This window comes from Pongo pygmaeus, chromosome 11 (genome assembly GCF_028885625.2).
Source record: "Pongo pygmaeus isolate AG05252 chromosome 11, NHGRI_mPonPyg2-v2.0_pri, whole genome shotgun sequence".
Lineage (NCBI taxonomy): Eukaryota > Metazoa > Chordata > Mammalia > Primates > Hominidae > Pongo > Pongo pygmaeus.
This window is the reverse complement of record NC_072384.2, coordinates 33,548,266-33,572,802: the sequence shown is the minus strand read 5'-3', so window position 1 is coordinate 33,572,802 and position 24,537 is coordinate 33,548,266. Positions and strand designations below refer to the sequence as shown.

Sequence of the window (24,537 nt, the reverse complement as noted above, 5' to 3'; positions counted from 1 at the left end):
TTCTGTACAACCACTAAATTCTGCAGCTGTAGCATGAAAGCAGCCACAGACAGTAAGTAAACAAATGGGCAAGGTTGTGTTCTAATAAAACTTTATTTATAAATTTAGGCAGTGGACTAGATTTGACCCATGGGCCACAGTCTGTTGACCCCGACACAGGCTATGTAAATGTGGCCCACTAAAGTTCAACAGTATGGCAGCTAAAAGTTCCAGCACTAGAATTGTTGAGGTAAATCTGGAGAACCATCCACCAAGGATTTTGGAAAGTTGCAATCTCCCATTTGGAGGAAATGTTAGAACATCTAAATCTTTTCCACTTATAAAAGCTCATGAATCTCTGGATCTGAAAGAGGAAACAAAGATAAGGTGATTTGCTGAAGGTCTCAGCATCAATTCTGTCAGCAGTGGGCTTAATCCCAGCCTCCTGAGCCCTGACCCTACATTTCTTCACTAGGGCTCACAGTCCCTAGCCTGGAATTCCTCAATCTGTGGCCAGTTTACACTCTCAACTCTAATTGCTAGCCAGTCACAAATTTCTCAGAGAGCCTAGTGCAGCGATGTATCCTTGCATCACAGAAAGAGAACCCAGTGGCCAGGGGAAGGTGTATCGTTCTCCTGTTAAGAACAGGACCCAGCTTAGGTCAAGCCTCATAAATAACCATGAAGACCAATGACAACTTCACGGTGGGATTCTGAAGCCTCAAAGCCACACATCCACATTCTCCAAACTGAGAACAGTTCCTGTAAAAAAAAATTTAAAAAAAAGATACTACATTCCTCAACAATGGCTTTAAATGTGAATAAAGACAGGCACCTACAGACAAGAAGTTGAACCCTATATAAACTGTGTACCCACTTCATGATTGAAACTCCAAACCCTACCTCAAATGTGTGATCCTTCTGTTAAATTTTGATTTTATTTAGCTCCTTCTTTGATGAATGACTAGATCCTGCTCCCCATCTGGTGCCTCTAACATAATTTTCAAGGCTCCCTAGTTTTGGTTAAAAACTTATGGAACAAAGGAACATACAGACCCTCTTAAAACCATTCGCCAAAACCACATTTTGTTAATTATAGCAACAGCCAGTATTTCCTGAGCACTTACCATGTGCCAGACCTCCCTCCACAGATACTTTCTCATGTGGCCCCATGAGCTAGTTTCTGCTGTACAGATGAGAGAACTGAGACTTAACCTCTCTAAATGACTTCACCACAGTTGCACCACTGTGGAACTCAGACTCGAACCCCAGCAGCCTAAGTCTGTACTGCGCACACAGGTCTCATCACATGCTGAACCAATGCGTGAACACATCCAGACCTTTCTGTGCTTCCAACACTGCTCTCTCAAAAGTCTAGTTTGAGCCTAGCGGAAACATAAATGACAGATGATACAGTAAAGGGTCCTTTTATTTATTTATTTTTTTGGTTTTGGTTTTAATAGGCCACCTTCTGTATTAGAATTAAAAGGGCCCAACAGTGGTTCTTAAACACACCCAGGAAGAATGTGCCCTGGGCTGTTGTACAGACTGATCCTTCTGGCAGCTAGCTGGAGAGCCCCAGGCCTCCCTCACTCAATAATATGGGTCTCTGCTCAATCTCTCTTCTTCAGAGAGGCTTTCTTGACAAGCCCCAAACCTGAAACAGCACCCACTTCCTTCACTAATTTCTTACCCTACTTTGCTGTTCCTCAAGCATTTTTCACCAGATGTGTTTATGTATTTGTTTCCTACCTGCCTTCACTGCTGGAGTGTAATCTCCAGAAAGAAGAGACTTGGTTTTGCTCATCACTATCTCCAGTGCCTAGACAGTGCCTGGCACGTAACAGGCACTTGCCATATCTGTTAGTAAAGAAACGAATCAATCAATCTCTGGGTGGTAGATAACAGCTGCTTTGTATTTTCATCTTTTTGCTTAGCTGTAATTTCCAGATTTTCAGCAGAGCATCCCTCCTTGTACTATAGAAGCACTGTTTTTTAAGCCTTTCCTTTTGAAAACACAGCACTATTATTCAGTTATACACATCAACTCAAAGGTAGAAATGACGGCTGCATGGTCACTGGTAGCCTGGGGGCATGAAAACCCATGCTAAATTAACCCCCAGGTGCCTGGTTTGACAGCTCCATACAACCGAGCCTGGCATGGCGCACACTCCTGGCCAATTCAGGAGCTTTCCTGGCCAACTCAGTTGCTAATAATGGCCTTCTGCCCTCAGGGAGCAACCATCCTCCCCATGTGGCACAGACACAGGCTAAAAGCCACCTTCTTAATCCTCATTGCATTCCTGGGCAGTACAGGGAAGGCAGTTTATCTTCATCACCATGTCATTCATGTCTGACAGAGGTCAGAAGCAAAAGGAGAAAACCTGAACACACAACCATCTCCAGGAGACACCCATCTGCCTCCCCAGAGTTAGGATTCTGTAAACCACTGATGAGAAATGACTGGCACTTCTGCCAAGAGGTTCACTGTGTTTCAACCTCAGATACCATCAGATATAGCTTCTACTAATCTTCTCTTTGCCTCGACCCAGCTGCATCCTGAAATAAAGTCTTAAATATTTACTTTGTTCTTCTGCAAATCTTGCTATAACTTGTACTGTTCATATGAACCACACTTAATGAAAGCAATTATCGAGAAGGTTCTATTAACATAGAGTTTAGACAGGTTAATGACTGTCTTCCCTTGAGAGCTGAGCACTCCCACACAGGAGTTCCCCTCCCTATTTTGGAGTGGGAAGGTACAGTAAAGGGTCAGGCAGTTTCTGGATCTGCTTAAGTTTGCTGTGACAAGTAGCACAGGAGCCATACAACTTCTGCCTTGTGACAGGAGAAAATTCCTTCTGTGCCAGTTCCTGTACATCATTGCTATCCTTATCCTGAGATGGCTATAGTGTTTGAAGGTCATTTCCAAGGCCAAAAGGTCAGGAAAAGCCAATAGCTTCTCTTGGACTAAGGGGAATGCATCTACAAGTTGAGGGTCAAAAAAGTAGGAGCACAGCCAATACGCTCAGTCATTCTCCTCCAGTAGATGGTGAACTCAACATTCCCAAAAGGAGCCCTAGTTTCCTACCCAGCTGCATTTCCACCACCTGACACAGACCTGGCATCATGCTGCCCACGTAGGTTGGATAAAAGATACATCAGTGTTTGCCATGTTCTGTTTGTGACCACTGCTTTGTAACAGGGTATTAATCACAGACGGCAAGGTCAGTAGGTAGGTCACAGGGAGATGTTGGACCAGGATCTCAATATGCATCATCTCATTGCATCCTCACCATGAGGACAGTGTTGGTGTCACTACCACCATTGCACAGAGCATGAATCGGAGGCTCAGCAATGGTAAGTATAATAAAATGCTAACAGCAAGTATGCAAGTGGACCCAGAGTTCTGCTCAAAAATGTCTGATGCCAAAGACCAGGTCCAGGCTGTGAATGCCAAGTAGCTTCCGGACAGCCCTTTCACAAGGTCTGGTTTTCTGTATAAAATGCAACATTGGGAATGGGTAGTTTACATGCCCATCAGGCACTGACCATCTGCTGCATGCCTGGCCCAGGAGTGAAAACCTGAGTTGGACACTTAAGAAGTGTATGAGGCAATAGCCAAAACTTAACTGAGCTCTTATTTTGTATGCAGCACCCTGAGTGTGTTCCACATGTTAACTTATACTCCTAGCAACAATACCATGTCTTATCCTCATTTTATCAATGAGGAAACTGACTGGGTTTATCCAGGGTCCCATAATCATATGGATGCTGTTTAATCAAGTCGCCCATGGGGGGAAAACATTAGCACAAGTCCTTCACTGGGTGTCCACTTTTCTCTGGTTCAAGAGCCCATCTCTAGCTGCACCAAGCTAAAGGAAAGTTTCCACAGTAAATGTTGACTAGAAAACCTCTCCAACATGAAACTTCAAGACAGCTTAAAACCAGCTAAGAGTGCAGCTGTCCAGCTCTGACAATGCAAATCAAAATGCAGTTTATAATGCTCTGTCAATCCCAGACATATTGTCCTCAGCTGGCTCTGTCCACGCCATGGGCCCTCTGCTTGACATAAGCAGATTTGGGGTTCGTGATCCCACACGTGAGACTTGCTGAATGTTCAAGGGTAAAAGAAGTACAGAAAAAGGAGGCTGTGAGATGAAGATTATTCCTGCTGTCCTGAACTGTAGGGCAGTTCAGTCACATCCCTAATTGAATCCCTCTTTCTGTCATTTCTAAACCCAAAGAATTTCAAACCATCTTCACCCCGCATTGCTTTCTCTCCTTTTTCTGGGATGTAAGCAAGAAGGGAAAAACAAAAACTAGCAACTGATTTTTATTTAGGCTGCCTAATTTTAGAAGCTGTGGATATGCAAAGCCAAAAGCACAGCTTAAAGGAAAATCTCTCAAAACCCCAGAAATCTTCAAACCTACAAAACCTTTTCAAAAACATGGAGTCAGATACCTCTCTTTCATGTCTCACCAAATCAGTTTTATTCCAAGTATTTTTTTAAATTTTAAAATCTCAGGTTCTACAGTGAGTTTGTTGAAATACTTGTCAGTGAAAACAGGTAAAGGATGAAACAGCACAGACAAGGGACTATCTGAGGAAGCATATGCTATGCTGTAGCTGTGGAACATCTATTGAATCAATACCATATGTAAGCTGATATCACAACTGTATACACATACCTCATTAAGCCAAATTAAGCAAGTGGGTTCTGTCACCTTCTGATTAAAACAAACAAGTCTAATTTCAGCATGTCCTATCACCAATACAAAGAACAACCTTGAGCAGAGGCATTTTCAAGGTCCCCAGGACAGCCCTGCAGTGTATGTTACTGAGTTCCCCCATCAAGTGGCTAGGGACCGACAGGGATATATATAGTCTCACTTTTCGAAATGAAACAAGCCATGTATTCCTTGAAGGGTCAGTAATTAGTCCAACAGAATTAGAAATTCTGGGTCCCTGTTTCTTTTCTGCAAGAACTATTCATTCAAAGCAACCTCTCAGGTAGTGGAGGTGGCCTGAATTTTTTTAATCCTACTTACATGTTTATAATTAGCCACTAAGAAACACAAAATAAATTCTTATTATGGAATCTCAGTTTTCAAAAGTGAAGTGAAACAAAGGCTTTTCTGGTCTTAACAATTTAGCAGTGAACTTTCCAGGTGCTTCTGGGAATTCCAAAAGGATTCAGGGACCTGTCAAAGCACATAAGTGGCAGAAATGGTGATCTAGAAGTGAAAGCATGGCCATCAGTGTCATGGCAAAGGTTCTAGGACACAGTGGCTGACCGGCAGGAGTTGTGTTCGGGAGAGGGAGAAGTGTACCCAGCTGGACATTTATTGATAAAACCTGTGATTGGCCAGACTCCAAGCTCAGCACTGAACTGAAAAGAAAAATATGAGATCCCACCCATGCCTTTCAGGAGCTTACAGACTGGCTGTGAAGACAAGCAAAGAGTGGAAAAGTCCAAGGACACACATGGTAGGAACACAAGGCAAGGACACCACAAACCTCTGGGGTGTGAGGGGCATCAGGCAAGTCTTAGGGAGACAGAGCTTCAGATGAGACTTGAAAAAGGTGGTAAAGAGTCAGCCAGAACAACAGAAGCATGCCAGGCTGTGGACAAAAACATGTTAAGTATGTAAGAGCATGAATAAACTGCAGGCAGGGGTTTGGGCTCGTTCCAAGTGGGGCTGAGGCACATTCGGCCACAGTAGTGCTTAAAATGGAGGTAGAAAGTTAGCAATCCTGAGGCTTTGCCCTCCAAACACTCAAGGAGAGAAAAGCTTGAGTCAGGTTTAGGATAGCTCCAGAAAGCCAAACCGTGACATGACCAGGGTCTCTAGTAGCCATATGCATTTTATCTGCTCATCTGGAATCTCTTCAGGGAACCTCTCCTATACCATGAATTCCCAGGGGTGACCCATGTGACCCAGGCCTAGCCAATCAGGATGGAACATGATACTGGTCACTCTGACTGGATCATGAATAGGCATAGAGGCCAAGCCAAGCCAATCATAACCCTGCTCTAGAGAGTTGCCAAAACTTCCTGGAAAGCAGCACAGCCGTCTGGGACTGAAAACTAAAACCTAGAGCCTCCTTGGGACCATCCGTCTCTGCCCCCACCATGCAAAGATGGCCTAAGAATGAAGGCAAAATAAAAGACAGAACATATTAACACAGCCTTGAAGGACAGCATCACTTCTGAACTGTATTTTCTTCTTAATGATAAAAAGCAAAACCCTCTTGACAACATAAAGTGAAAACTATACCAACAATGAGAAGAATTTTTGGTAAACATACCAAAAGACTGGCTTCTGACAGTATCCAATACCTGAGAGGACACAGCTGAGGTTCCTGAAGACAGTTCCTATGACTGAATCTCTCAACAGCATCCTACAAACTTTCAAATGACATGAGCCCCGAGTTCCCTTTTAGTTTAAGTTAATATAAGCTAGGTGGTTGGCCTCTTGAACCAAGAGATTATTGACAAAACACGAATTTCGTGATGAGCTAAATATTGATAACAGAGGCACAAAAAGATCAATTTGGGAACTTCAAATTTAAAATGTTCCAGTGAAATACTATATACAAATTATTTTCTCATCTATAAAGCACTATACAAAATATTAATTTCACTACTAGTGGTGATATCCAAATAAGTAGTCACTACAGTGTTCCATTTTTATGTCAATATTCCAAATATGTAACTTTTAAACTGTAATTAACAAATGCTCATACAGTACCGACTTTATGCCAGACATGTTTCTAAGCACGTTATCGGTCTCACCTAATCCTCCTGACGTGGTTCGGCTCTGTGTCCCTACCCAAATCTCATCTCGAATTTTAATCCCATATCAGGGGAGGGAGCTGGTGGGAGGTGAATGGATTATGGGGGCAGTTTCCCTCATGCTGTTCTCATGGTAGTGAGTTCTCAGGAGAGCAGATGATTTTGAAGTGTGGCACTTACTTGCTCTCTCGCTCGCTCTCTCCTGTCGCCATGTAAGACGTACCTTCCTTCCCCTTCCACTATGATTCAAGTTTCCTGATGCCTCCCCAGCCATGTGGAACTCTGAGTCAGTTAAACCTCCTTTCTTTATAAATTACCCAGTCCCAGGTAGTATCTTTATAGCACTGTAAAAATGGACTAATATACCTTCTAACAATACTGTGAAATGGGCACTACTATTATTTCCCGCATTTTACAAATGGGGAAACTCAGCCAGAAGAAGGTTAAGAAACTTACCCAAAGACATACTGCTATGAAGTGGTGGAGCCAGTATTTGAACCAAGCCAGTCTGGTTCCACAGATGCTGCCTTTCATTGTCCCTCATCCCCTCAACACTAAGCACCAAAGTTTCAACTGCCTTTAAACTGATATTCTGAAACAAATGGCTTGTGGCTACAGTCCTCATGGAACCTTGTCTCTCTGCTGGGTTGTTTCCTCAATAATGAGTCACCCAGTTATCCTTCAAGCTACACCCTTGGAAATAATTATGACAACTTCTCCCTTGAACTTTCCCACGGTCTGTCCATGTCCCCATCACACCAGCTTCACCCTAAAGTGGGTCTCAAATTCTCCTTCTCCCTGGGCCGTAGGAACATCTCTAATCCAGGGCATTCTCCTCCTAACTGAAGATTAACTGCAGTCTCTCTCACCCCTTCATATGTATCTCACTCCACATGGCTGGTAATTATTCTCTGAAAATACAGACCTCACACCTATTCATCCTCCTACTTTAAACCTCTCATCAACTGCCACCGCCCAGGGAACAAAATAGAAACTCCTTCATTTAACATTGAAAATGCTTCACAAATCCCAATTAACTCTCCAGTCTCATTTTCTTCAGTATTGCTCCAAGTATGCTGTGAAGGGTATTTTCTGATGTAAAGTAGATCCTTGGGGACCTGTCTTGTTTTCTTTAACTTATTTAATTTACTCTCTCATATCTTGATAATTATATACTTTGCTTAAAATAACAAAGAATTTCTTCTAAAACATTCTGCAATTTAAACCCATTCTCTAAGACTACTTTGTACCATTATTATCTGGAATTAGTGGTCCTTTCATGAGAAGAAATAATTACCTTCTATAGAAGCAAAAGTAAAATGTACATTGCCAAAAGCACACTGTGGGCCAGGAAAGGAGTTCCTTAAGGTCAGGATCCTAAAATAGTCTTCTGGGAGTTTCTAAAATCTCTTTCCTTGGAGGCCTTCAAGACCAGTGGCAAAGCTAAATGAGGTGGAGGTTGGGGGGTGGCGGGGGTGGGGGGGCTTGTAAACAGCCTTGCTAGGAAAAGGGAAAGGAACTTTAGGTCTCAGCTGGCCAATCAGGAAACTTCAGCGTCTCAGGCATCTTTCTGCACTAACCATACGTGAAAATATCTGCTGGCACCAGATTCTAACAGTATCTCATAGATCAGAATTTCACAAACCTGCCACAACTAACCTTTGGGGCTGGATACTTCTATTGTGGGCAGTGTCTTATATACTGTAGGATGCTTTTTGCAGCATCTCTGGTCTTCATCTATTAGAAGTAAATAGGCCAGTCACAGTGGCTCATGCTTGTAATCCCAGAACTTTGGGAGGCTGAGGTGGGAGGATCGTTTGAGCCTAGGAGCCCAACCAGCCTGGGCAACACAGCAAGACCCTATTCTCTACAAAAAATAAGAAAAAAGAATTAGCCGGGCATGATGGCACATTGCCTGTAGTCCCAGCTACTCAGAAGGCTGAGGCGGCAGGGGGTGGAGACACGGAAGGTCAAGGCTGCAGAGAGCTGTGATCATGCCACTGCATTCTAGCCTGAGCGACAGAGCGAGACTCTGTCTCAAAAAAAAAAAAAAAGGAAATAGCACCTCTTCATTTGTGACAACCAGAATGTCTCCTGACATTACCATGTGTCTCCTGGGGGCAAAATCACCCACAGCTGTTAATCACTGCTATAAATACACTTCCTCAAAGATCACCATCATTTCTGAACTACGTTTTTCTTCTTCTAAATAAAAATCAAAATATCCTTGACCACACAAAGTAAAAACCATACCAACAAAGACAAGCATTTTTCTGTAAAGATACCAAAAGAATAGCTTCTGACAAGGGTCCACATATTTATTGTTACCATTGCAAATAACAAAACAGAAAGTGACAGGTAGATAGACAGAACATATTTGCTTCTTGCTCAACTTAATAGGAAGTCACCTGCAATCTCATCTTTTGCCTATCTCTCAGGAGCATCTGGGATCTCACTGACATGCCAATATCTGACCCTGGGAAAGTCATCTGCCGAGCCACTGCCCACGGGTGGAGCTGGGACACTTCAGGTGCTACTTCAACACAAACTGATAACACGGGTACACATACAAGGTAAGAGCACAGGTGCAACTAAATTTCAAGGTCCATTAGCAGCACAAAGCGGGGGAAACTGCACTTCCAAATGCAAGCCCTGGAACTCAGCAGGGACATTTTTCATTTTCAACTTTCAAATGTTAAGGATAATAATAATGGTTGCTGTTTTTAAGAACAGCTTCCAAATTCAAATACATTGCACTTCAACCCCAAATACTGGAAAGTGTTGCATATCGCTCCCCACTTTGGAAAAAATGCAGGGTTGCTGCAAGTTCAATTTGGATTAAATACCAGGAAACAGTTGCTTGAGTTATACCTGTACCTTTGATTTTGTGATTCTGCTTCCCAAGTGACCTCGCAATTGTTAAGTCATCACAACACTACGTGGATGGTATCATTATGGTTTTGGCTTTTAGGGAACAGTCAACACTGGCCAGTTATTCAGCTGAAGCTGAATGACAACTCGTTATTGAGAATATAAATAAATGTGTACACATGCACATACATACACTACCCCGTACAGAGCTGCACAATGTTCTTGTCCTCTAAAATATCACAATCTAGGATTGTAACTATCACATCCTATGAAGCCTCCACATCCCATAACCGTCGATGAGAAGTTCAGTCCTGACCAACAAAAAAGGCAGTCCCACTTCTTAGGTGGTGTCTGCTAAGGTCTGAGAACTAGGGAAATGAAGTACCAAGTCTGACTTCCAGGCAAATCGCCACAAATGTAAATGGAGAAGAAGAACTGTAAGAAGAAACTCCTCCGGGTGGTGAAACCAAATGCTGTTCCCTCCAATAGAAACCAATCCATGTGAGCAATATTTACTGAATTACCTCCAACAGGTAAGGCTACAATCAAGACACTATGGGCAGAACAAAGATGTATCAGACACTCAGTCCTTAGAAGGTAAGCATTTTCATGATCAGATATGTATACTTTTTACCTTTTCCCCATTTCAGGTACATGACAAAGAACCATAGATCCAATCCTATTCACTCCACTTCCTCATTTAAGATCACAAAACTAGAGAAACACAGAATGGGTCTTTCTAAAATTCAAAGCATCATTCTAAAAGGAGAGAATTTTGATGAAGGCCTTTCAAGCCCTTTTAGAAAGTGAATATGGAGAAATTAATTTACTGTGTGATTGGTGGAAGGGTTGGGATTTTAAAAATCTGCTTTTTCATTCCTTTGAGTCCCCTTTCTCTTCAACAAGACAAACAGAGCTCAAAAATCCAGTTCAATCTGATTTCTTGATTTTAATAAAGCTCATTTCCACCTAAATTTCCCTAGGGGCAAATTTACTTTCACATTAAAAAACCCTTGGTGATAAATTTGTGAGGATAAGCCATACTGGATAAAAGCTACACAGAACACAGCTAGAGAGAGAAAATAAGGAGACACACACACACACACACACACACACACACACACACACAGCTATCCCTCTAAAGAAAATAAATTTAGGGAATCCTTCTTCAATTGCTATGGTACCCAATTTAGAGACAGTTTATAGCCAACCAGAAGATATATCAGCAAGCAATAAGACATAACAATAAGCAATCAGAAACATCAGTGAGCAATAAGACACCAGAGTCAGCAGTAAAGACACACCAGGGAGAACATTTCTGAGCAATTACCACATGTCTCCATTCAGGAAGGGAGAGAGAAAAACTTTACTCGGTGAGGATTGGAATCCCATAAAACTGAACTCTCACAGCTCAGGAGCCATTCTTGGGTTGACAGAGGGGTCTGAAGACACCAGCATGATTGTGGATCAGAGAGAGGGCAGAAAAGCAAGGAAGGGCTGCTCATAAATGAGAACTGTTCACTTAAATCCTTGTTCTTCTTTCTGGTACTCTATAGACATGGCAAATCATTTTTTAAAAATATGTAGTTGACTGCTAAGATATAAAGGACCCCCCCACCTTCTGGGGGAAATGAAGAAGGCTGTCCAGCATATTTAGATCCACTCTGGCCAAGACAGTGTCTATGAAAGGGATGCCTCTGCATGCATGCACGCGCACGTGCACACACACACACACACACAGACACACACACATACACGGACCAGCTTTTACAAACATTAGCCTGAGAGCAGACAATGAGACAGAGAAATCTTTAATGAGACAGATGATTAAATCTAGGAAACTGGCAGCTCTCTTCTAGGTAAGAAAATGGTAGCATCTTTTTTACAGACACACGCCTTTATGATAATTTACAAATGGAAGGAGAGATGGAGTTAACACTCAGAATCTCTTCTCTACATAGCACTAGCAGATCTTAAGCTGAGCTCAGGGGACTCCAGCACCAACAGTTACCCACTCCCAAGTACTTAAACTCAACAAAACCTGTGAAAACACTTCTCAGAGATGCTAAGAAGATTAAGTAAAATCATGTACATTGGAGGGTCAGGCAGAGGAACTTGTATTTACTGGACAGCTACTAAATGTTAGTTTCCTCTCCTTCCCTGCCTCCCAATTTTTTTCTGTGTCACCCCTACTTTACAGCAACCATGGTTTGTGTCATTTTATGCATGTGTATTCTTTTCCTAATTAGCCAGTAAAAATCATGATGGTATGGACTGTGTCCCACACATACCTGAGAGATGCAAAGACATGCAAATGAGGTTAATCATTAAATGTGTAACTCTAAATTTGCTCCCATTTCCCAAAAAGGAAAAAAAAAACAAAACACAACACTCTGGCTCTTTAAATATTATTAAAAACACAGCACCAGTGGCACATTTAAAGGAGTCCCGCTCAGAGCCATTGGCTTAGAGAATATGATACTTGTTACGCGGTACACTAGCTCAATACATATGGCTGGTATATTTCCATACTTCGTTTGAAAGTAGTCACCAAGTCCTTCCCATTTCCTTCTTAGAGGTGTACCCACGACCCTGTGCTCTGTGGCTTAAAGCCCAGGTAGCAAAGTCCTTGTGAGCCTTGCAACAAACAAGACAGCCAGAGCAGCAAGATCCCACATTGGGGGAAAGAATGACAGCAGATGTGTTTATAGGGGCTCACAAGCCACAGGACTTCAGAGGCAGTGGGGAACAGCAAAGTTAAAGGCAGAACACTCCATCCCACCTCCAGAAATATGACACAGAACAGTGATGAAACCAGATAGGGCCTTTCCAGTAGCATTTTCTACTGGGTACAGGGGTGGCAAGTGGAGACTGAAGAGGCATGGTTCCAGTTATTAAAAAGCAGCTAAACACAGTGGGAGGTTCTCTTGTCTAATTACAGAAGCTGTTGGAAACTGCAAGGAAGACAGGATTTATGGCCTAGATGACACTGCCTCTGTGTTGTAATTAAAAGTTATTTTTAATACCTTTGGTTGAATACTTTGAATTATTAGAAATATATTTTTCAATTTAAAATTTGCTCAAGGGCAAAGAACATTAAAAAAGGTAATAACCAGCTTGCATAACGTAAAACAATTAAATGTTTTGACACTGGGAGGTGGGAAAGGTAAATAATCTCTCCCACTTAAGTGTGTGAATTTTTACAAGCAAAAGGGAAAGGAAAATAAATAAGCTTAAAAGTATATGAAACAAGATTTTTTTTAAAGCAGGAACTGATGTCAAAAGTAACCTAGTTACTTACTTTTATCTATTAACCAGAGTTTGGCTACCACCCACCAAAAGTATAGACAGCTTGTTCACAACCATTCACCCAAACCACTGAATCCTAATCCCCAGGCTCTTCACTTTGTCCTGGGTCCCCAGAAAATTGTGGTCACCCTAACAAGAGCAGTCCTGGCTCAAGCACAAAGACCCAGGGGCTGACCTCAGAGCAGTGTGATGGTGGGGGAGTTGCGGGGGTGGGGGGATACTAATGTGAGCTGTAGGCAACAACATGCTGCGTATAATCTGGGTGTTGTTTTTAGTCAATTTTCCTTGTCTCATCCAATATTCCAGTTTCCAGAAGAAGCCAAACAAAATGCCTCCCAGTGGGAACCGTATGGTGGTGTACATGAGTGGCTACAGAATCTGCCTAGGATTAGGCAGGAGTTATCTCCTAAAAGCCATTTCCAGAATTTCTATTTCTCCATATATACATAGGAGGCATTTTCTGCAATGGTGGCTCTTTTTTAACAACAGGGAGGAGAGAACCTATTATACGTAACAGACTTTCAAAATTGTCTGATGGGAGTACGGAGGAGGAAGGAACTCTAAAAGGCACGAGCTTCTCAAATAACCTCTATATTTCATTTAATCTATGCCATGAATCGTCTCTTTACAAGTGAATTCCAGGATCTCATTAAGAGCAAATGTGTCACACAAACCACCAAATATTATGCATCACGATAAAACTATAAAAAGCATTTTAACATCTGCTATTAAAAAATAAATTTAGACTTATCTTTACAATGGCCATGCCAAGTTTATAGAATTTATATTATGCAGGTTCCAGTAAGAATCACTGCTCTCCTTTATTCTCTTCTTGGTCCAAAGCAGGGTGTGACTCCGTATCAGGGCAGAGAATAGCTTTTTTTTTACCTGCCACATTAATTTTCTCAAGTGCAACCAAGCTGGGAACAGCCGTGGTGGAGTTGGTTGAGTTTGTTCCGGTGCCATTGACAACAAGATTGTCCACCTTCGACTCCAACTTGCCAATGCGCTGCAAAATGTTATCTAATAACACAGCAAGGGTTTTCTTCAGATCTGTAAAAGAAAGTGCAGACAATTTTAAAATTCTATGACCTCTATATATCTGTCTGGCTTGCTCTCTTTATCATGGAGAAAAAACTTCTCAAATGTTTCTGAAGTGATACAAAAGATCTGTCAAACCACATCTGAAAGATGACAAGGGCCATCTTCAACTGGCCCAGATCCTACTAAATACATCAGTCTGTCGTGGAATGCAAGTCTGGCAATAAGTAACATGGTATAACTATTTCCAGCTACTTGGTCAACAAGGAAAACTCCTTGTTATTTAGCATCCTGCTGTAGCACTACATTGAATTCCTCCTCCTTACAGCACCATAGTTTCTCACACAAAGCTTGACACCCCAAGAGTGCAGCAAGATCCCAAAGTAGCCTCTGGATCAAGTTCATTATTTTTCGTGTTGCATACTCTAGCATGTCTCAGTTTTTTTTAAAAGTGTTTAATTCTGTTAGTTACATACAATAACACTTCATAAAAGCTACAGCTCCAGATTTTCAGGTCTGCTAGGTAACCCAGAGTTGACTATAATCAGATTTAGGAAATATTTAAAATAAAGATTAGTCTCATTCATTTGCTCACAAATACTTATTAAGCTACTACTATGTGCCAGATATTATTCTAGATGCTAGGGACACTCTCTCATGGTTCTTACATTTAAGAGTTGGGTCCCTTTCTCACACATCTGACTACACATTAAAGAGTACTAAACTTCCCTCTGGAAAAATTACAGGAACTCCTTCTTCACCCCTATGGATGCATTTACTATTTGTAGACAAGATATTCAAAGAAAAAAAAAAGATAAGCTTAGACTCTCTCCTCTAAAAATTCATAATCACAGAAAGATACACTGACTTGTATGTGTCAGAAAAGCAGATGGGTGACTGCATAACCATCCACAGAAATAGGATCCAGACCCATTTCTGAATTGGGAGTGGGCCAGGGGAAAAGTGCACAGTGTGGGTAGCAGGACTGAGAAAAGCCCTGAGTTAAGACAAATGGGAAGTTGCCACCTTCCATTCTCCTAAAAACAGAGCAAACTTGTCCCTGAGCAGATGCGGTAATCTGGCCATGAAATAAACACACATGGTCACATAAACAGCACAGACCACAGCCAACGAACCTCAACAAAGGTGCAACAGCCTGTTCCATTATGCCCCGTGAACCAGAAGCAGATGCTGGTGCTGTGCTTCTTGTACAGCTGCAGAATCTTGAGCCAAATAAACCTCTTTTCTTTACAAATTACCCAGGCTCATGTGTTTTTTATAGCAATGCAAAATGGACAACTGTTTAATCTTCACATCCTCCCCATGAGGTAGATGTGACTCCATTTTACAGATAAGAAAACTGAGGTTCACAGATATTAAATAATGAGCTGATAAAATGAGGGCTTGCCTCAGGACTGCTTAATTCCCTGACATCTCAATGGGACCAATCAGAAGTCAAGAACCTGGGTAGAAAAAAGAAACCAAGGGTGAAGTTCAGAGTCTTTCATCCATAACACAGTGGTTAAGGGCCTGACTTTGGAGCCAGAGTTCCTAGGTTTGAGTCCTACCTCTGGCATTCCTGTTTCCTTATCTGTAAAAGAGGGACATGAACAACACTTCAGCTTTGAGGTTGTCAAGAGGAGTTAATATTTATAAAGTGTTTTGAATACTGGCTGGCACATAATAAGCACTGCATAACTGCCTGTTAAATATATAAGTAAAATAAAACCTTTCACTAGAAAATGTTCTCATCCTTCCCAAAGAACTCTCTCCTCAGGTAATGCAAAGCTTTACTGCTTTATCCAAGGGGTCATGAGAGCACTCTCCTCTGCGGTCTGCAGTCCCACGGTCAGCATGACTCAGTCTGTCACAGGCACATCATTAGTTGGCACAGACAGCGGGAGTCGGTCACCTGTTCTGTCACTAAGTCTAATGCGTCAACTGGCTCTCCAGAGTTCTGAAGAGTGCCAGAGGCCAGCCACACAGAAGGGGGCAGTCGTGCCAGCGAGAAGTGGCAATGTTCAGCATAAAGAAATACTCCTCAGATATAAAAGATCAATCTCCCCCATTTCAGCCTCTTTGCCTAGAGCCTGTGTCATCAGCCAGCTAGAATCCGAATACAATCTAGAATAGCATTTAACTATCACCAGTAATTGTAGTTGGCCAAGCACAGAAGCCCAAGCACAGAAGCCCTGGCCCCCTAGTGTGACTTAACTCAGGATTTCTCAACCTCGGCACTACTGACACTTTGGGCCAGGTAATTCGTTGTCGTGGTGACTGTCCTTGCATTGTAAGATGTTTAGCAGCATCCCTGGTCTCTACTCCCTGAATGACAACAGCAATTCTCCAGGTGTGGCAATCAAAAACATCTCCAGACACTGACAAATATCCCTTGGAGGGACAAAACTGCCCTGATTTGACAACCGCTGAATTAGGTGCATTCTCTCAACCCCTCTGTATTCCCCACTGCCCCTCTGTGGAGACATGGAGAGAGAACTGTGATAGAGAGGTTACAGGATAGGAAATGCCTACTGAATGAACCTGCATCATGTGTGACTTCCATTCACTGGAGGGACTACTACAAATACAACAGAAAGTTGCAGTGAGGGAAGTCTGCCTTCCTCCCTATGGGAGAGCTAATAGAACATGAGCCAATGCTGATGGGCTCTCAACAGACTACTGGACACAGTCCCTCAATCCATTGTTATTGCTGATAGTCATTAGTGGAGCATACTCTAGGTAGGATACGAAGTTGTCATACTTATAATTAGGAAGATATTCTCCCTCAGTTCTCAAATTACAGTGACCAGTAAATACAACTGACCTAGTATCTCTTGTTGACCCCATCTGCCAAAGATTGACCTTCTGTGACTGTGTGACATGGAGTGTAAAAAGGGATTCATAATGAGGAGGAGGGATCCCCATCACCACGGCCACCCCAGTATCACCTCCTCCACTTACTGAACTTTCTACATGCCAGGCAGTGTGCCGAGCACTTTACATGAACTAATTCATCTAATCCTACCAAGACAATCTGAGGAGCATGTGATCATCCCTATGCCCCTCTTACAAATGAATAAATCATAGCACAGAGAGGCTAAATAATTTAGCAGAGGTGATTACAGATCCAGGACTCAAACCCAGTCTGGTTCCAGGGCTATGGCTCTTACCCACCATGCTTCACCACCTCTTAAGAACTACAACGGACCTGTCCACCAGCAAGCATCTCTGACTTGCTCCCCCAGAATCTACTTGTTAGGGAATAACCTCTGGGATTTTGCCACGTGTTCGTGGGACAACATATACCAACCACTCTTAAGACTCACTCATGTCCCTGTCCTGTGGCAACTCTGTCCACCTGATCCAGTATCACTAAACATCCACTAGCTGACACTGGAGACTACCAAATACATCAAGTGATCCAAGATTTTTTTAAAATTAAGACTCTTTCTTTATCTTCTCCCTTAAAATGAAGACGGAATATAAGGCTACTAAAAACCTTGAATTCTCTAAGCACTTTACCTAGGTAGGCATGTTTTCTCTCCCAATATGAAAGAAAAAAGTTCATTTTCAACTCAAGCAGCTACCTGAGTCACCACTTCAAAGCAGCCAACCCAAGATTAAAGATGCTGTTAATAAAAAACACAACGACAGAGATGACGCCAAGCCCATATCTGTATCATTATACAGTGCTTGGCACATTAAGCATGTGTTATGTAAGTGAACAAATGAATGAGTGAAACAAACTATAGTACTCTCACAAATAAGGCTCAATAAATTATACCTTTCCGGGCAATGAAATTATTTTGCACCTTTGTATTTTACTGTTAAACCTCCAAAAACTGTTAACAGTTTTACCACAACTTTAAAGAAATAAGAGGCCGGCGTGGTGGTCACGCCTGTAATCCTAGCACTTTAGGAGGCCGAGGCAGGCGGATCACCTGAGGTCAGGAGTTAGAGACCAGCCTGACCAACATGGTGAAACCCCGTCTCTACAGAAAATACAAAAATTAGCTGGGCGTGGTGGTGTGTGCCTGTAGTCCCAGCTACTCGGAAAGCTGAGGCAGGAGAATCGCTTGAACCTGGGAGGTGGAGGTTGCAGTGAGCCAAGATCACACCGCTGCACTCCAGCCTGGGTAACAGAGCCAGAGCAATACTCCATCTCTAATAAAAAAAAAAAAATAAAATAAAGAAATAACAGTATTTTTGTGTTTTAATCTTTTTTTTTTTTTTTTTTTTTTTTTTTTTTTTTTTTTTTTTTTTTTTTTTGAGATGGAGTCTTGCTCTGTGGCCAAGGCTGGAGTGCAGTGGCGCGATCTCACCTCACTGCAACCTCCGCTTCCTGGGTTCAAGCGATTCTCCTGCCTCAGCCTCCTGAGTAGCTGGGATTACAGGCGCCACCACACCCAGCTAATTTTTGTATTTTTAGTAGAGATGGGTTTTCACCATCTTGGTCAGGCTGGTCTCAAACTCCTGACCTTGTGATCCACCAGCCTCAGCCTCCCAAAGTGCTCGGAATACAGGCATGAGCCACCGCGCCCAGACCGTTTGTGTTTTAATCCTAATGGTAACCCTTTTATTAAATACAACTGTACAAATAATTTCTATAGTTTAATAAAAAATGAGAGAAAAATACTACTCCAAATTCTAGTATATTTTAATATTTCATTGCATCTTATAGTTATTATAGCCATAAAATGTGTCCTCAACAAGATTATCATTTTCAATTACTAATGAGCTTTTAAAATTTTGTTTGTGCTTCAAAGCCTTCGCAATAAAAATTTAATCCCAACATTACTACTGCAATTCTGCATTCCTAAAACTTACTGTACATGATGAAGTCGAGATCAAAGTAGTTGAAAAACATTTAAAATGTCTCTCTGGAGGAAGCAGGCTTTCGTTTCTATCATGCTGGCATTCTTTGATAAATGGTAAGGTCGATTAAACTGCATTGGAACAGGTTATTTGACAGCTTCTGTTAAGTTTTCATTTCCAGGAAGCCATGGTATTGATGGGTAAGAAGTGACTGGAAGGGCCTGACAGACACATCCTTGAGCAGACAGCCAAGGAGCTATAACTGCAAGTCACAGTTTTCTCCATCTCTGGAATTCAAGGAGATGGGATCTCAGTAAAAAGGAGGGCCCTGCTGGTGGAATAAGGTTTATAGATCTATCAGCTAATGCTGTGAGACTGGGTGGTAAACCTTCATTTCCCAGATCATCAAAATCAATCCGTATTTGAGGAATTATCAAAAATGGCCACGCTTGGGAGCTACGCTGTCCACCACCCCATTTTTCCTGGAACATGCTTCTAAAGCAGTGGTTCTTAGCCCTGCTGTGCATCAGACTCACTTTGTGCAGTCAGTTACCAGGTTGCATCTCCAACACACTAAATCCGGATCTGCAGAGTCCATCAAGGATTGGGGCACAACCAAGGTTGAGATCTACCGTGAAGGTACGGCCGCCATGATACTATGGCACAGAACCAACTATGCAATGAGCAAGGTCTTACATCTGAACTGCCAAAAATAATTTACATCTGTGCCTGCTCCTAAATCAAATCCCTTTTCACCATGGTTGCCCGAGAGGCAGAGCATGAACAACAGAGCCACAGAGCAGCTTCACTTGCTGCTCTGGAGAAACTGGCAAAGACAGGGCGTTAATGAGAAAGGAAGGTGCTAATGAAAAAAGAATTAACCCTAACCTCTTATTTCCACTGACTGTCAGGAATGTCAAGTTTCATCAATTATATATTTTTAAATTAATTTCAGAGTGACCTTTCCACAGAAAGATAATAGAGTAATGACCCAAATACAGTCCATTTATTATGTACAAGGACATTCAAAGCAGTGTTATTTATAAAATAGTGTTATTACAGATAAGAACTGGAAATTACCCAAACACACAACAAAAAGATTAAATTACATTATGTCAGCCATTCATAAGATAGAATAAATCACTAGACTGTAAACTTAGGGAGGGCAGAGACCAACTCTGCTTGTCATCTCTGTTTACGGCCACTAGCTATTAATATCAGGAGTTCAATAAATATTTGTTAAGTGGATGGATAAAAAAATGAAAAGTGTACAGTTATCAAAAATACTTAATGGCTGGCTGGGTGCAGTAGCTCATGCCTGTAATCCCAGCCCTTTGGGAGGCCGAGGAGGGCGGATCACCTGAGGTCGGGAGTTCGAGACCAGCCTGACCAACATGGAGAAACCCCGTCTCTACTAAAAATAAAAAATAAAAAATTAACCAGGCATGGTGGCACATGCCTGTAATCCCAGCTATTAAGGAGGCTGAGGCAGGAGAATCGCTTGAACCTGGGAGGCGGAGATTGCGGTGAGCCGAGATCGTGCCATTGCACTCCAGCCTGGGCAACAAGAGTGAAATTCCATCTCAAAAAAAAAAAAAAAAAAAAAAAAAAAAAAAAAAAAAAAAAAAAAAACAACCCCTAATGGCATAAGGAAATGCAGTATCTTAATTTTTTAAAAAGCATATATTCATGTACATATATACACATATACACACATGTACGTATCACTTTTTTTTTTAAAGAACTAAAGGGAAATCAATTTTATCCGGTAAGATCTGCACTTAGAGGTAAAGAGTGTATTTATTCTTTATTCTTCTCCATACTTCCTCATATGCTTTAATTTTACATAAAATTTCACATTATTTTCAGTCACAAAGGCATTAAGTCTTATTTTAAATGTATATACATAGTACAATGAATTGTACTCTTAAGAATCAAAGATAGTGCCACCAGTACCCTAAAGTCATGTAAGGCAATACCCACCAGAAACATCTTAGTGACCCTTATTGCCTTATCTCATTTGAATTTTAAAGCCACATGTTAGATAATTTGCCTGCTCCTGAAATGACAAAGGTGGCTTCCACCCTGCAGTTGTCCCAGCCAGCAGATTCTGGACAGAAAAGGGCATGAACAATTATCACCAAAGTCAAAGAGCAGCTCAGATGCTCAGCAACACTGACTAGCCTTCTCTTCTGGGTTAGAACTACAGATTTAAGCTTTCACCAGAACTTGTGCCCAGAAGCGAATGTTTTTCCTAAGGTGTTGCAGAGGGTGTCATTACTATTGAGGAAGTTTCCATGCATCAAAATCTGGTAAAGGATCCTTTCTAGGTCTGTTGATGATATTAAGTGCTTTATGGAACCTAAATAGAGTTCTTAGGTTATTCTTTGAATTTTCCTAACATGTAGCCAGCTGCATGGAATAGGAACCAAGAATTTTAGCCTTTTTTATAGAAAAGATAAGGAATCAGAGAAGTGCTGAGAGGTCAAGCCTATTGTCATCCATTGTCCCCCACCTGACGCCAGGGCCCACACCTTCTTGGAAAGGGTGGCCTTGCACACTACTGCTTCCTGCTCGCTGTACCATGCCAGAAACACCACCACCACCAATGCCCTGGTTAGATACAAAGGTGAACTTGGCCACATCCAGCTTATCTTACAGCCCACAGAAGAAAACTGTATCTTTTGAACAGGGCAATGACAACCACGTCTCCTAGTTTAGGAGGGTGGTGGCAAGCCTGACCTCTTCTGAAACAGAGCATATTCCCTCTCATGTCTGGTCAGGCTCTACCCCTGTAAATGCTAAGAACAGCTACATAAACAGGTTGCTGAAGCCCTGTGTTCAAAGGAATGAACAATGGCAGATCTACATGAACAGTTATGCCTGGGTGGTAACAGATGCAGGTACATTCAAGCCAGAGTTAGTGATAACTAATAGGAACAAATGCATTTTAATAAAGTGCTGGTTGGGCACAGTGGCTCACACCTGTAATCCCAGCACCTTGGGAGGCTGAGGTGGGAGGATCGCTTGAGGCCAGGAGTTTGAGACCAGCCTGGGCAATACAGTGAGATTCCATCTTTAGAAAAAAAACTTTTGTTTTAAATTAGCCTAGTGTGGTGGCACATGCCTATAGTCCCAGCTACTCTGGAGGCTGAGGTGGGAGGATCGCTTGAGGCCAGGAGTTTGAGAACAGCCTGGGCAATACAGTGGGATTCCATCTTCAGAAAAAAACTTTTGTTTTAAATTAGCCTAGTGTGGTGGCACATGCCTATAGTCCCAGCTACTCTGGAGGCTAAGGTGGGCATAAGGCTTGAGTCTGGGAGGCAGAGGTTGCTAGAGCCTGATCACACTACTGTACTTCAGCCTTGGTGACAGACCAAGACTCTATCTCCAAAACAAAATAAAACAAAACAAAAATAAAACCAAAACAATACCAAAAAAAAAGAACAAGAATAATCTAAATTAATCTAAGTGCCTTAATAAACTTTGTCATTTGTAATCCTTACAACAAGCCTATGAGGTTAAATGATATTATATTGTCTGTTTTACAAAAGAGGAAGTAAGCTTTAAGATGATCAGTGACTTGTTCAAGGTCACACATCAGTAAGGAACACAACGTGTTCCATCTCAACAGAAACACTAACTACCTTCCAGAATAAACAATGGTTCCCATGTTAGGATCATACATAACAGCTACTTGGAGCCTCTTAGATGCAGAACCCATAGGGAATTTCTTCTCATTTCCTGCTTCACTAAAAACATTACTGTGATTTTTCAAATGAGTCCCAGCTGTAACTGTACCACACAGAGCATCACAGAGTTCCACCGGGGGCTGCTGCTATTCATTCATGGCTCTTACTATGTGTCAGGCAAAAGGTACTAAGCTCTGGGGCACAGCGGGGAACAAAACAGACCAAAGTCCCTGCTCTTTCAGAACTTGCATTGTAAGTGGGAGAGACACATGATCAGCTCATACAACAAATACTTGATGCTAAGTAGCTTGAGTGTTATAAAGAATGAGAGTAACAGTGGGCTTCGGCCCTCCTGTGAAGGAGGGAAGGCTAACTTCTCTGAAACAGAATGGAATGGGCATGGCTGTGTTCTAACAAACTTTATTTACAAACAAAGAAGGAAGAGAGGAAGAGGTGGGGGAGAGTAAATGCAGAGGCTCAAAGACAGGCGAATGCTCAGCCACCACCCAACAGTCTTGTCCTAGAAGAGAGCCGCCATGCCTTAGTAGACTTGAGAGGGTGTGGAGCTTTCTAGGGTGTCCACAGCAGCACGAGGTCTGCCCAAGCACTTCTGACAGCAAAAGAGCACCAGGACACAGTTGGGAAGAAGCAGAGGGTCATAGAGAGCTATGGCCACCAGGTAAGACAAGGGACATTCTAAGCCTCATCGTTTGAACATGGCAATGACAATCACATTGAGATTGAGACTCCAACCTCACACATGTGCGTGCAATCCCTCCTCAATCCAGACTTGAAGTAGTGGTGCTGCATGAAAGAAAGGGTCTTAATGACTGAGGCGTAGAAGAATGAGCCCCTTATTCTGAGTTTACGTTTACTCCTCCTGTCTAAAACATCCCTGAGGTCTTCCTCAGACCTTTTGACTGGCCTGGGCGTGCTTGTGAACTTGGCCTGGCTTTGATGAGGATACTGGGCAGGCTGGACTCTACCACAGGATGGCTGGAAAAGTCCCAAGCCACAGAGAGGCCCCTTTTTAGGTTCCAAGCTTTTTAAAGCAGAAAGCCCTTTCTTTAATCACACCAGCCACGTCACCACAGAGTAACTAAAGCCTTCTCAGACACACCAAACAGCCCAGCTATTTTTTTCCCTACCATTTTCACTTCAAGAACAGTGTATTTCCCTCAAGGGCAGGGGATTTCTACTTTGGCAACAGTGGTTTTCCACATTATCCCACAACAGTCCCAGCCCTCAAAAAAAAAAAAGAAAAAGAAAAAAGAAACCATTCCCATTCCTTGACCATATTTCCCTATTTGTAGAAAGAGAGACACAAAAGAAAAGTGAAAAAAAAAAACTAAAAAACCCTTTACATGCTTGCATCTTTAATGAAATCCAACCTGTTTTTATTCCTTTTTCACAAGAGAGGTGGAAGGAAACACTTGCAAAAGCTCTCATCCAAATCTCAGAACGTTATCTGGATCTGCAACACAGGGCAGCTGCTAACCTTTCAGAGCAATCTTCAGCAGCCCTAAATGGTGTTAACGTCTTAGACATAGCATCCCAAGCCAATGAGGGCCAATCAGAAGTCCAAAGCAGTTACCTCTCCACTGCCCCCAACCAGCAACCAAAAGCCCTATGCTGGTTCTCCAACCGGCGTGTGTGCCTCCTTCAGGAAAAAACTTCCTTCTTCCCATAGAGAAAGCAGTGAACTATAGGGTGAGGTCGACATCTGGTTTCCACATAAGAACATCCATGTTGATACCAGAAGCCATAGCCTACAGGGCTCTGCATAAGCTGCCGGCTTCTCACTGCCTCAACACCTTCCATGCCACTGCTTGCTCACTTCGTTCTAGCTACAGTGGCCTCCCTTCCACCCTGGAGTGCATATGCTGGCCTTAGGGCCTAGCACACACCATGCCTTCTCCCTGGCATGCTCTGCCTCCACCTCTCTCTTGCCACTGTACCTGGCTGCTCTGTGTGTCATTCTGGTTAAAAGATACCTCCAAAGAGGTGACCTTCTAGTGCAAAGTAGCCCC

At 42.4% G+C, this 24,537-nt stretch overlaps 1 protein-coding gene across 8 annotated transcripts in view; it reads right to left on the bottom strand.

Annotated features, from left to right (window-relative positions):
• Positions 1–24,537, bottom strand: part of MGAT5 (alpha-1,6-mannosylglycoprotein 6-beta-N-acetylglucosaminyltransferase) — a 339,082-nt gene that overhangs the window by 177,699 nt on the left and 136,846 nt on the right. For all 8 annotated transcript variants that reach the window (XM_054478910.2, XM_063647391.1, XM_063647390.1 and 5 more), the window contains one exon: positions 13,848–14,012. In XM_054478910.2, the coding sequence (XP_054334885.1) occupies positions 13,848–14,012 (165 nt within the window). The remainder of the gene's footprint in view (positions 1–13,847; positions 14,013–24,537) is intronic.